This window comes from Canis aureus, chromosome 7, assembly GCF_053574225.1.
Source record: "Canis aureus isolate CA01 chromosome 7, VMU_Caureus_v.1.0, whole genome shotgun sequence".
NCBI classification, from domain to species: Eukaryota; Metazoa; Chordata; class Mammalia; order Carnivora; family Canidae; genus Canis; species Canis aureus.
In genome coordinates this window covers 23,975,308-23,988,940 of record NC_135617.1, presented here as the reverse complement: position 1 = coordinate 23,988,940, position 13,633 = coordinate 23,975,308, and the positions used below count along the sequence as shown (strand labels likewise).

The window sequence follows — 13,633 nt, the reverse complement described above, 5'->3', positions numbered from 1 at the left end:
CACTAAACCGCTGAGCCACCTGGGCTGCCCAACAGAGATTTTTAAAAAAAGATTTATTTAGAAAGAGAGAAAGAGAGAGCGTAAGAGAGGGGCAGAGGGAGAAGGAGAGAAATCCTCAAGCAGACCCCACTGAGCATGGAGCCTGACATAGGGCTCAAGCCTACGACCCTGAGATCATGACCTGAGCCGAAACCAAGAGTTGGTTGCTTAACCAACTGAGCCACCCAAGCGCCCCCTCAATACAGCTGTTTTAAGAAATGTATTCTCTGGGGCACCTGGCTGGCCCAGTCGGTAAAGCATAGACTCTTAATCTTGGGGTTTTGAGTTCAAGGCCCATGTTGAGTGCAGAGATTACTTTTAAAAAATTAGAAAGTGGGCAGCCCGGGTGGCTCAGCGGTTTGGCGCCTGCCTTCGGCCCAGGGTGTGATCCTGGAGACTCAGGATCGAGTCCCACGTCGGGCTTCCTGCATGGAGCCTGCTTCTCCCTCTGCCTGTGTCTATGCCTCTCTCTGTTTCTCTCTCTGTCTCTCTCATGAATAAAGAAAATCTTTAAAAAAAAAAAAAAGTTAGAAAGTAAATAAAAATAAAATAAAAGTTAAAAAAGAAAACCTAAGAAAAAATGTTTAAAAATGTATCCTCAAGGGATCCCTGGGTGGCGCAGCGGTTTGGCACCTGCCTTTGGCCCAGGGCGCGATCCTGGAGACCCGGGATCGAATCCCACATCAGGCTCCCGGTGCATGGAGCCTGCTTCTCCCTCTGCCTATGTCTCTGCCTCTCTCTCTCTCTCTCTCTATCATAAATAAAAAAAAAAAAATTAAAAAAATAAAATCTTTAAAAAAAAAAAATGTATCCTCAAGGACAAAAAGGGAAACCTCAAGAGCTATAGTTATTCTATTATCACCTCGCAAACAGTGTTAGATCAATGCAAAGAGTAGGGGAGAAATGCCCATGGGCAGTAGGAAGGAACTCAGCACATTACAAGAGTTATGAATGCAGACAGAGCAGCACAGGGTTTGGATGGGGATGATGGGTGTGGGGAGAAGGAGGCTCTCTGAGTGGAGCCCAAATGTAGGCGAAGGTAGAATGCCTTTTGTAGAACAGGGAAGTATGTGTGCAACGAAAACTCAGCAGCCATGTATGAAAGTACCTTCCTATGCCAGGTACTGTGCTAGGCACTCTCCACACCCCATCCTATTCAACTCTTTCAGGAATACATAGTGTTACATCCATCTCATAGGTAAAGAAATTTCAGGCTCAGGAAGGTTAAGTAACATTCAAACCGAGGGCTAGCCCATCCAAAATCTATGCATTCTGTTTCTGCTGCGCAACACAGCATCAACAATCCAATAGATATTGGATTGCGCAACAATCCAATCAAAGAAAGCAAAAGCTCATGTTAAATTATGTACAAGCACAAAAATATTTAAGTGTTTATACATGTCTTTATTTCTTCCCAATTTATACTGCTGGATGTCAGTGTAGATTTTATCTTCCTTAAGGTCTGCAAGCGTCTCTGCAGCATGACCATCCATGCTGGTGCCTTGGAGGACAGAATTCCTCCTCCTGGGAGAGTGGGAGGTGATGGAGGCCACTGTGTAGAGAGAAGGTGGTGTATTTGCACGTTATGTATATACACAGACTGGCTGGGAAGTGAGATGCACATGCTGCTACAACATACACACGTGGTTGGAAGTATTTCCTTCTCCCTGCCAAATTCAGGCACAGGCCACCAACGGTAAACTGCTGGGCAATGGTGAGCCAGATCAGCGAGGGTACCATCGACTCTGTGGAGACCCCTCAGACCCATGCAGATACATTTTACATTTAGCAGGTATGGACATGTGCCAGGTACCTTGCTAGGCATTTCTTAAACTTTTACCCCCTCCTCCTCAACATGATCTCTATCCCCCACCCCCCCAGCAATGAGGAGGTACAAGTCTGTTTTGCACCTGAGGAATCTGGGAGAAGGAACATGCCCAAGGTCACAGGGCTGGTATGTGGTGGAGTCCCCACCTAGGGCCTTAGCCAACAACCAGATGGCATTCAACAAAAACTGCAACAAAGAAAACAGAAGAGACTAGGAAATACCAGAGTACATCATGCATAGTAAGAGTACATACCACTAGCAAAACTCTTTTAGATTTACTTAGACATACATAGTGTTGATTCACAATATAAATGTTATTTGTTATGTGAACCACACTCAAAAGCACTTTGTTAACCACTGCTATTGACCAGAAGAGGTTTCTTATATCAGAGGACTACTGACAAAAGTCCCTCCTTTGGGGTGCCTGGCTGGCTCAGTCAGTAAAGCATATGACTCTTGATCTTGGGATCATGAGTTTGAGCCTCACCTTGGGCACACAGATTACTTTAGAAAATAAATAAAATTTTTATTTATTTTTAAATATTTTTTTTCAAAGAATTTATTTATTCATGAGAGACAGAATGAGAAAGAGAGAGAGGCAGAGACATAGGCAGAGGGAGAAGCAGGCTCCATGCAGGAAGCCTGATGTGGGACTCCGGGATCACGCCCCGAGGCAAAGGCAGCCACTCAACCGCTTTTGTTTAGGCGTCCCTAAACAAAATTTTTTAAAAATTGATTTGCCATTACTCTCAAACACGATGGGCCTCTAGGGTCTGATACAGATCATGTGTATATATATATTTTTAAATCTCTCCTCTAATCCTCTCCCACCTCCCCTCATGCTTCTGAAACCTTGTGGGGTTTTTCAGAGACTCTCATCCCACTCTGGGAGTGATAGCAGGGAATGTACGTCAGGAAATGCAGCACCCAGCCTCCTGGCCAGCTGGCTCTCTCCACTAAACTTACCCTGTGCATCACCACTCGTTCAAGAACATCCTGAGCAAGGTGAAAGGAAGAGAATGAAGAATGAGAGCTGCAATAAAAGGACTAACACTTTAAAAAGAAAAAAAAAGAAAAGATCAGAAAGGAACCACAGGATTTGGGACTGGAGATGGCATCCAGGGAGGGCCCTTTAGAAGTGTCAGCGGGTGCTGGAGGAAGTTGCCGGGAGAGGTGAAATCTACCAGAGGGCAGTTTGTTCAGTTTCATAAAGGTTCCCTGATCCTCTGCCAAGTGTTAGACCGGGCTGAGCCAGGGGCTGCAGACACAAAGAAAGATTCATTCCTTAGTGATTAGAGGAGAAAATAGACAAGAAAAACTGACAATTACAATGCACTGCTATCGAGGTGTACGGGCTCAGAGAGAGGGCTCCCTGGAGAAAAATGTCTGAGTCTTAAAGAAAAGGAGGTGTGAAAGAGATGAACGAGGGGAAAGGTCGTGCCAGGAAGAGATTCTACCTTCCCTGGGGTTGAAGAAATGTAGTTTAAAGGCAAGAAAAGGCTGCACACTAGCCAGTGACTTCCTTCCCACAGCATTTTGAATAAAATCCAAACACTTTCTTTCCCCAGAAGGCCCTACAGAGGCTACCCTCTCATCCCCACTAGTTCCCTATCCTGTAACCACACTGACCTTCTGGTTCCTCACCTCTGGGTCTGGACCTGCTCCTCCCTCCACCTGACAGGCTTCCCTTAGCTTTCTTCCCATGCAGCCCAGCAGCAACTTTACCTCCTCTAGCTCAATCAGACCCCATCACCCTGTGTCTTCGGAATAGTACTTATTACTAGCGGCTCCTGAGTGGCTCAGTTGGTTAAGCCACCAATTCTTTATTTTGGCTCAGGTCATAATCTCAGGGTCATGATCTCAGAGTCCTGAGATCGAGCCCCGCATCTGGGCCCTTCACTGAGCAAGGAGTGCATGTGAGATGCTCTCCCTCTGCCCCTCCTCCTTCTCACTCTCTCTCAAATAAATCAATAAATCTTTTTAAAAATTAGTGCTTGTCACTATACAAAACTATCTTTTTACTTTACACTTTTGTCTTCTTGTCTGTTTACTTGTTTATTGTCTGTCCCACATATAGATAGGCAAATCACAAAGCATGTGGCATGAGTCCAAGAAGTATCAGTTGATAGAGGAGCCTGTTACCTCCATAGCAAACAAAAACTGCAACAAAGAAAACAGAAGGGACTGGGAAATACCGGAGTACATCATGCATACGAGTACAAACTGCTAGCAAAACTCTTTCAAGTCTACCTAGACATATGTAGTGCTAGTTCACAATACAAACATATTTTTTACTGCAGACCACAGTCAAAAATATTTTGTTGACTCTGTCACCGTATGAATGAGATGCCAGGAAGTTCGGATTTTACTTTGAAAGCCATGAAGAGGGACGCCTGGGTGGCTCAGTGGTTGAGTATCTGCCTTCAGCTCAGGGTGTGATCCCAGGATCCAGGATCAAGCTCTGCACTGGGCTCCCTGCACTGGGAGCCTGCTTCTCCTTCTGCTTATGTCTCTGCCTCTCTCTCTCTCTCTCTGTCTCTCATGATTAAATAAATAAATCTTAAAAAAAAAAAAAAAAAGAGTCATGAAGATATCACTAAGAATTTTAGGGGAAACTAACATGTTCATTTTCACACTTCAAGAAGTTCACTCCAGAAACAGATCTCCTAGAGGGGGTCAGTGTGGAGACAGGGAAGGGGTCTAGAGTAAGCCACTGTGGCATGAAAATTATACTGAGTGAAAGATATTGAAGTCCCTGAAATCCCTTATTTGCCTAAAGTAGAAGCAAAAGAACTCACTTGCCATAAATCTCCTTCCCAGAAGCAGCTCTAATCTTTTGGTGAAGACTGAAATTGAGACAGAAGTTGGCATCACACTCAAACAGACATGGTTCCCAAACTATCCTATCTCCCAGCTGTTCTCTTGTGCGCCCATTTATCTTTCCAAAAAGTCACTTGTTTTTTCCATAAATGCCCTTTCCCCAACTCCCTTCCAAGAAGTCATTCATTATCCCAGAACTGCCCCTCTGCCCCTCCCCATCCTCTATTAGGATAGTAATAAAGCCAGAATTCTGGAACGCCTGGGTGGCTCAACAGTTGAGCCTTTGCCTTCAGCTCAGGGCATGATCCTGGAGTCCCGGGATCGAGTCCCACATCACCTCCCTGCATGGAGACTGCTTCTCCCTCTGCCTGTGTCTCTGCCTCTCTTTTTGTGTCTCTCATGAATAAATAAATACTTTTTTTTAAAAAAAAGCCAGAATTCTAATCACTTTTTTTAAGTTTATTTATTTAAATAATCTCTACTGCCAACATGAGATCAAGAGTCGCGTGCTTTTCCGACTCAGCCAGCCAGGCACCCCTCTAAACACCTGGTAAGTTGCATTTTCTGTGAACTCTCATGCATTAGTACATAATTAAATCTGGTTTTCTCTTGTTAATCCATCTTTTGTCAGTTTAATTTGCAGGCTCCCAATTCAGAACCTAAAAGAGTAAAGGAAAAGCTTTTCCTCCCCTGACAGCAATTCAGTTATTCTAGAACACAAATGAGAAATGAAAGGACTAATAAGGCACAGGCCATGGAAATGGTCAGAAGAAATGGATTTGTGAGTAGTCCAAATCAACTCAATAGTATTTAGTGATTCCCTGGACACAGATGATGAGGGAGAAAGAAGCCCCGAGTTTCCAAGCTGGCAGACCATGCTAATAAGAGCCCGTTCACAAAGATGCCAAAGGGAAAGGGGCTGAATGGGTATTTGAAGTTGTGGAGTGTGGGGTGTTTGTCCACCTGCAGCTCAGGTGAGAGAAGGATCCAGGGCCTGGGAAGAACATGAGGTCACAGACAGGTTTGAAGAGGGAATGTAGGTTGCTGAGGAAGTCCATGCCTCAACTCCTGGGTTTCCCCTAATTTTGTTGTCTGAGGGTGAGGGCATTTTTGAGAGGTTTTAGCTCTGGCCAGCATTAAACAGCTCAAACCAACCTGCTCCAACCTCTTATCGCCCAGCAGTTATCATTTACTGACCACCTGCATAGCATGTAGGGTCACCTCTAATCCTCAAATTGATAACATACATCCTTTACAGATGCAAAAACTGAGGCCTCAGTACTTCCTACAGTAAACACTCCATAGATGTCCGCTGGGTGGGATAACTGAATGAAAGTGACAAAGCAGAGTTTGAAGCTAAATTAACTGAAGCTTTAAAAAGAAATTTGATATCTGACATTGGCCCAGATCAGCACCTGAGTATCAAAAGTATGATCTTTATGCCTAGGTAGTTTATCTACTGTGGTCAGGGACACTGAACATAGCTTATCTATCTTGTACTGGGTCCTGTCAAGGACCAAATTTTCCAAACAGCCTAGCTTTGTACCTAGACTTCTGGAAATCCCAGGGAAACTCAATCATTCAAGGAACAGTATTATGGGGAAGGGCCATCTAACTGGACCTGCAGGTTAATTACTTCGTCAGTAACTGGCAAATCCCTTTCAAAAATCAATAGGCCTTAGAAATATACAAGGAAGGGAAAGATGCATGGCACATGGCTGCCTAGGGGCCACACCAGACTGATCTGTGGGATGGGAATGTTCACAGCAAAGAACCAGGAATCAGGAAAATGGGAACTAAAGGCCTGACCAGGGTTGGCCTTACCTTCTTAAGCTCAAGCGGTCTCTCAGGGGAGAATGAGACATCATATGGAATGTACTTCATCGGGCAGCCCAGATGGCTCAGCGGTTTAGCGCCGCCTTCAGCCCAGGGTGTGATCCTGGGGACCTGGGATCGAGTCCCACGTCGGGCTCCCTGCATGGAGCCTGCTTCTCCCCCTGCCTGTGTCTCTGCCTCTCTCTCTGTGTCTCTCATGAATAAGTAAATAAAATCTCTAAAAAAAAATGTACTTCGTAAGTTCTGAAATATTATATAATCGAGAACTATTCTAATTAAGGAATGTTCTCCAAAAGGTGACACCTTTAAACAAGTCCAAAATGGGAAAATTAAACAGTTAATGAAAAGTTAGGATAATATGATGGCAGAGTGATGGTAAGCAGAATGGTTTAAATAGTACTGGATGGTGACAAACTGGGGTCCAAGTCCCAGCTCTGCCATGTACCAGCTGTGTGACCCCATACATGGCCCCTGGCCCATGAGTCTGTATATACACGTGCACCCCACCTTCCTTCCTTTCCTTCCCTTCCTTCCTTCCTTCCTTCCTTCCTTCCTTCCTTCTTTCTCTCTCTCTCTCTCTCTCTCTCTCTTTCTTTCCCCAGCCGAAGCCTAGGTAATGAGAGGTCTTTTTGTGGAATGTGGCTACAGTGAGAGACTCACACGGCCTTAAGGGAAAGTCAGAATTTCTTTGCTATTAGTATTCTGTTGTGTCACCACAGAAAGGCTTAAGTTTCTATTTATTTATGCTTTTAGGAAGAGGCCTCTGGTTTGTTTCTTTTTTTTTTTAATTTTTATTTATTTATGATAGTCACAGAGAGAGAGAGAGAGAGAGAGAGGCAGAGACATAGGCAGAGGGAGAAGCAGGCTCCATGCACCGGGAGCCCGACGTGGGATTTGATCCCGGTTCTCCAGGATCGCGCCCTGGGCCAAAGGCAGGCACCAAACCGCTGCGCCACCCAGGGATCCCTGGTTTGTTTCTATTTGCAATATTATCTGTGGTCCTTTACATTTCTGATAAATAGAACTACTTATACATTCAAGACCCCAGGAGCTCAGGGGTACCTGACTGGTTCAGTTGGTGAAGCATGCCACTCTTGATCTCAGGGTCATGAGGCCTGAGATTGAGTGTAGAGCCTACTTAATTAAAAAAAAAAAAAGGCCCAGGAGCTCAGGGAGAAATTATATCATAAGTGGGAATTAAATATGAATGATAATACCATTAATAAAAGAATATGCAAAAATCATAAAGACTATTTGATCAGCTACTTAGTAAGAATTAAATGCAAACAACATATATTTTCAAAAGTATCAAAGATTTTGAAGGTGATTTTTATTTATACGTGAAGACCAAATCTCTCTCTATGAAATCCTTTCCCATCACACTGACAGGTCACTAAAAACAATTCCATATATGAATATTTCCTTAACATATATATTCAGTAACATTTCGAATGTGTTCTGATTTACTAATGTCCCTGAAAAAATGCAAAGTGTTCATGTGAACTTTTTTTAACAATCACTTTGACAGTGATCTAGGCTGGTTTTCTATGGTCCCCTACTTGTGCACTGAGAAACTGAGCTGGTGTCTGCCCCAGAGGTCTCCAAGAGGAGAAAGTCGACAGCATCCTGAACTATTTAGGACAGGAGTGAAAAACCCATTTGCTTGAGTGTCACAGCACCAGGGAAAGCCATTGTTATAAGACAGCTTGAAAGCTTTCACAGAAGAGGAGGAACAGAAAAATTAAAAAAAAAAAAAAAAAAAGTAAGGAACAGTAACAGAGGTAGAGAAGTAAGAAAAATAAGCAGGAAAGTGGCTGTGGTATGAAGTGAAATTGTGCCACCCACAACAGCTATGGGGGCCAAGGGACTGATTAAAGCAGATGGTAAACAGGGAGACATATAGTCAACTGGGGATCAACAAAGATGATCTTTCAAACTCAGAGCTACTGCCCTTATCCAGAACTCTAGAACTTAGCTTCTGCCTTTTTTAAAATCCCATCAGACTACCCTATAACTGTTCCAAAACAAAAATGGGAGAGATTTCTGATCAACGTATAGAATCAAGGATGCCTGGGTGGCTCAGGGGTTAAGTGCCTGCCTTTGGCCCAGGGCATGAGACCTGCCTGCATGGAGCCTGCTTCTCCCTCTGCCTGTGACTCTGCAGCTCTCTGTGTGTCTCTCATGAATAAATAAATAAAATCTTAAAAAAAAAAGTATAGAATCAAGATTCTATGATACCCTGAATCACTAAAACATGTTTGCAAAATATCTAATATAAAAATATGCTCCTAAGGTGCCCGGGTGGTGCAGCTGGTTGAGAGTTCAACCCCTGGTTTTCACTCAGGTTGTGATCTCAGGGTCAGGAAATCAACCCCTATGCTGGGCTCTGTGTGGAGTCTGATTAAGACCCTCTTTCTCTCTCCTGCTCCCTCTCTCCCCCTTCCCTACTCACATATTACATGTATTTAAACAAGCATCGTGGGGATCCCTGGGTGGCTCAGCAGTTTGGCGCCTGCCTTCGGCCCAGGGTGTGATCCTGGAGTCCGGGGATGGAGTCCCGCATCGGGCTGCCTGCATGGGGCCTGCTTCTCCCTCTGCCCATGTTTCTGCCCACCCCCCGCCCCCCATGTGTCTCTAATGGATAAATAAATAAAATCTTAAAAAAAATAAACAAGCATCGTGCCTAAGGTATGACTTTGGTCACATCATTTTTACTGTCCTATATTTCATCTGACTCTTCTGTATCCTTGGATTTCCAGGGCCAGAGGGAAACCCAGGAGATTAGGCATAGCCAAGGCTGTAGTCAACCCAACTCTTTTTTTGGACAAGGGAGAATTACAAGGAAAGGGATTTGCATTTCCATGAACTTGACCCTCTCCTAAACCTTGCTCAGGTTTACCTTATGTTGTGGCTGCAGAAAAGTCCTGGCACCTCTGAGCCAAGTCTCACTATCAGAAGAAGGATGATCTATCTCTACTTACTCTCAGGGAACAATGAGAGGATGAATTCACTAATAATTTTAAATTACTTTAAGAAAAAAAAAAAAGCTGACACTCATGATTAATAGATGCAAACTGGTAGTTTCACTGCATTTACACCCATCACGGAAGTATCACCCGCTGACCGTCAATTTTTCGTGCCTCCAGTAACCACCTAAACTGTCACTTCCTCAGACCCTAAGAGAGTTCACAGGCTACTATGGAAACAGGACCGCACCTTAACTGGACTGTGGATGATGAGCAGCTGTCTTAGCCAAGTTTCCCTCTAAAAATTGGGAGGAACTTTGGGGAAAAAAACAATTTCACTTTCTGATTATGATCTTTTAATTGCTTTCCTTGTGATTGCAGTTTTTAAGGCACAATAATTTACTAAAGATTTAAACTCCATGTGTCTAAAAACAATCATTATATTTGCTGCAATTGTTTTTAATGGCTTATTTATTGCCTCCACTCGCTGGAGTTTTATCTGGAGTGAGGAGGTTGAAGGTGAAACTCACCTTATCTCTGATTAACTATATTCAAAGAGGGGTGGAGAGGTGCCCAAGTCTGTCCTTAACAGAGCTACAGTGCCCGAGAACACTCCTACTATTCATAAATAAAATTTGGAGTGCAAGCCAGAGAAGCGCAATTTAAGTTTCACCTTAGTTGCACTAAGTTTTCAAATTCTGCACATTGTGGTAAAACTTACAAGTCCCTCAGTTTAAAAATAAGCTCAGAGGTTCCTTCTAAGGCTAAGGGAAATGAAATTTACACTATCCACTTTCAATCTACCTTTTTTTTTTTTTTTTGCACAGTTCCTGACAAACTCCTTTGCAACTGACCTGGTGATGCTAGTCAGGTCTGCATCCCACCTGCCAAAGTACATTTCTGAACCTCACGGAAAAAGCCCCAGGTCTCCACGAAGCAAAGGCATTAAATCAAGTCCATTAGGACGGTAAAGGGAGAAGGGAGTTCATTAGAGAAATACTTTGTTCATGCTTCAAAATGTACCGTACCCACCTTTCCTCAGAGTAAAAAAAAAAGTCCCTTCCCCTCCACATTCCATTTCTCACTTTTGAGAGCAGGTAAATGTAAATTTTACCAAAAATAACACAGGATTCTAATGCAGTATATGCCCAGGGCCCATTAGAAATTGAGATGACCCTTTTGCGGCACCTGAGGTCCCAGGAATCAAAGTCACAACTCCTAGCCTCCACCCTCGTCTCAACTTCCCAGGACCATATCAGTTGGCATGACAGGACAGTTGTCGCTAGAACTGCTGACTGAGGAGCCTATCTGCCACTCTAGAAAGTGAATGCTCTGATAAGAGACTCTGCATTCAGGCCTAAACCCCAAAATCAAAGCCAGGGATACATGGAAAAAACAGGAATCTGAGATAATAGAGGAAGGCTTCTGAGACCAGACCACCTACCTACAGCTGGCCCAGCTTCAGTAATGTCTGCAGGAGCAAATAATCATTTGTCGCTCCTCTTACCACATAAATACACTCAATGCAAAAGCAAGATTCCAGGTTGATCCCAAGAACTCACGAGGGATGATTTCATTACTGAAGTAATGAAAAGCATCAGTTACAGACGAGTTTGCCTTTAGGTTAGGAGCAGTGGGGAGCATTCAAGACCAGGCTCTGGGGAAGCCCTTTGTTCAGGAAATCCCACCCCTCAGGCAAAGCTTTACTTTCATTTCAATTTCAAGTCCTCAAATCAAATTTGAAAAGTGCCCCCTAAAAGAGCTGCAGAATAAGCAGCTCCTTTACTTTCCATGGAACATCTCAGGTCCCCAGAACAATTCTCAAATTACAGGGCTTTTCTTCCCAGATATAGTCTCTTTTCTTTTTCTTTTTTTAAAAGAATATCACACATGCACCCTATTGTGTGTCTACCATTTCAAATATCTTCCAAACACATCCCCATTCTGAATCTCTGGAGTCTTCTAAGAATCTAGAAGGAGCTAAGGAAAGCAATTTGAATAATACAAAGCGACTGAACAATTTAATTACCAAAGGTAGCCCCAGAGACTCCAACAAAAGGGTTGAAAGCCTTTATCTACAAAAACGTGGCCACGTGCTCAACTGTGGGACCAATTATGGGGAGTGCAGAAGAGAGAAGCACACAGGTGCACACACCAATTTAAGCAAATGGAGAATTAGCACAAATCCTCTGTGGAGACAGGACACTATGAAAAAGTGTGACTGAAAAAGCTTCTTTCTCATCTATCAGGCTCAAGATTTAGTTAACTTTCTTTTTTTTTTTTTTTTAAACTTTCTTCCCTTTCTGATTAATTGAAAGTAGCAGCTGGCGTATTTAAATCATGGGAAGCATCCTCCGCAGAGAGGCTTTGTATAGGAATTTTTAAGTTCAACGCGTTTTCAACAAAAGTTCTTCCAAATCACAAAGGTAGTTTTACCCCTCCCACAATTTCTTCAAAGTGAAATGTTGAGAAGTTAGTTCCTTCTTTAGCAAGCACACAGCTTTCATCTAAATGTTGTGTTTAACAGCCTCATTCTATTGACCTTCTCAAGTGACCTTACAATAAAAGACCTTTCCCCCTTGCTTTGGAGGCCAACAACAACAACAACAACAAAAAAAGATGAACCTTTCTGGAATCCCAAAAAACTCTCAACTTTCTTAGGCCTCAAGAATTTAAATACAGGACCCCCCCCACCCCCACCCCCACCCCCACCCCCAGGCTGAACAATTGCTAAATCCCACTTCTTAAACAGGAAACAGAGTTTGCCTCTGGATGGCAACGCAGTTCCCCGCCCCTCGCTCGCTCTGGGGCAAGCGCTGCCATGCCCAGGTGGTGACACCGAGCAGAGATAAGGTGTCCTAACAACTCTATTTGCCTGGATGCCGGGGAGCCCGCGGCCGCTCGGCGACTCCCCCCCCCCCCACCTGCGCGCATCCCCCCGCGGCTCCACGGGTGCCCCCCACGCTGCAGACCCGGGCAGCCCGGGGACCCCTCCCGCGGCCACACGGGCTAAGACTGACACCCGCAGCTGCCTACGACCCTGCCAGTCACGCCGCCGCCGGCTGCCTTTTTTAGCCACGACATCTGACCAGGCTTCGACAGCAGCATCCAGGGAGAGGTCCCAGGGCGCGCCGGGCGGTCCCCTCTCATTCCCAACCCCCAGACCCTGCGGAGAGCTCGGGGTGAGGGTGGAGGAGGGACCAGCCGTGGAAGGGGCCGGAGAGGGCGCGTTCCTCGTGCCCCTGCGCTCCCCCCGCCCCCCGCTCTCTCCGCGGGTCCGGGGCCACCCTCCGCCGCCTGCACCCGGGATCCCCCATTTTGCAGCCCCCGGTCGCTCCTCGGGCGCCCCGCCCCGCCCCCGCCCCCACCTCCGCTCTCCGGGGTCCCCTCCAAGTCGGTGGCCCGCGCGCCCGGCCGGCCGGGGGGCTGGAAGACACAGGGGGCAGGGGCAGGGGCGGGCGCGGGCCGAGGGCGCGCGGGGCGGGGACCGGGCGGGGGCCGGGCGGGGGGCCCCGCGCTCACCTCCCTCCTCCGCCCCGCTGTCCGGGTCGGCGTCCGAGGAGTCGGGCCCGTCGCCGTAGTCCGCCAGCCCCACCAGCTCATCCTCCTCGTCGTCGTCCTCGTCCTCCGGCTGCGGCTTCCCCAGCACCTGGCTCATCGCTCCCACGGCCGGCCGGCCCGGGGGCGGCGGGGGTCCCTGGCGGGGGCCAAGCCTCCTTCCCCGCCGCTCGCAACCTCTCTCTCAATCGGGGTTTTGTCTGGAGGTTGGCGGGAGCCCGCGGAGGCAGGGCCGCGCGCCCCCCGCGGCGGTCGGCGTCCAGGTCCGGGGCTCGCGGTTCCCACCGCGCCCGGAGCCCCCCGCCCCGCCCCGCCCCGCCCCGCCCGCCGGCGGAGGAGTCGGCCGGAGCGCGGCAGTTCCTCCCCGAGGAGCGAGAGAGAGACTGCGTGACCCGAGTCACCTGACACACACTGTCACTCACACACACACACACACACACACACACACGCACACACGCGGGCGCGCGCGCGCTTTCCCGGGCTCCGGCTGCGCTCCGCGGGGCCCCGGGCCGAGGCGGCGCGCGCAGGCCGGGGCGGGCGCGGGGGGCAGGGCGGCGCGCACTCTCCACCTAAGCGGGAGCTCGCG

The 13,633-nt window shown here is 46.8% G+C and overlaps 1 protein-coding gene across 1 annotated transcript in view; it reads right to left on the bottom strand.

Annotated features, from left to right (window-relative positions):
- Window positions 1–13,352, bottom strand: part of RRAGD (Ras related GTP binding D) — a 41,884-nt gene extending 28,532 nt beyond the window's left edge. The window contains exon 1 of the mRNA XM_077903088.1: window positions 13,012–13,352. Within this exon, the coding sequence (XP_077759214.1) occupies window positions 13,012–13,147 (136 nt within the window). The 5' untranslated portion in view covers window positions 13,148–13,352. The remainder of the gene's footprint in view (window positions 1–13,011) is intronic.
- Window positions 13,353–13,633: the final 281 nt, after the last annotated feature.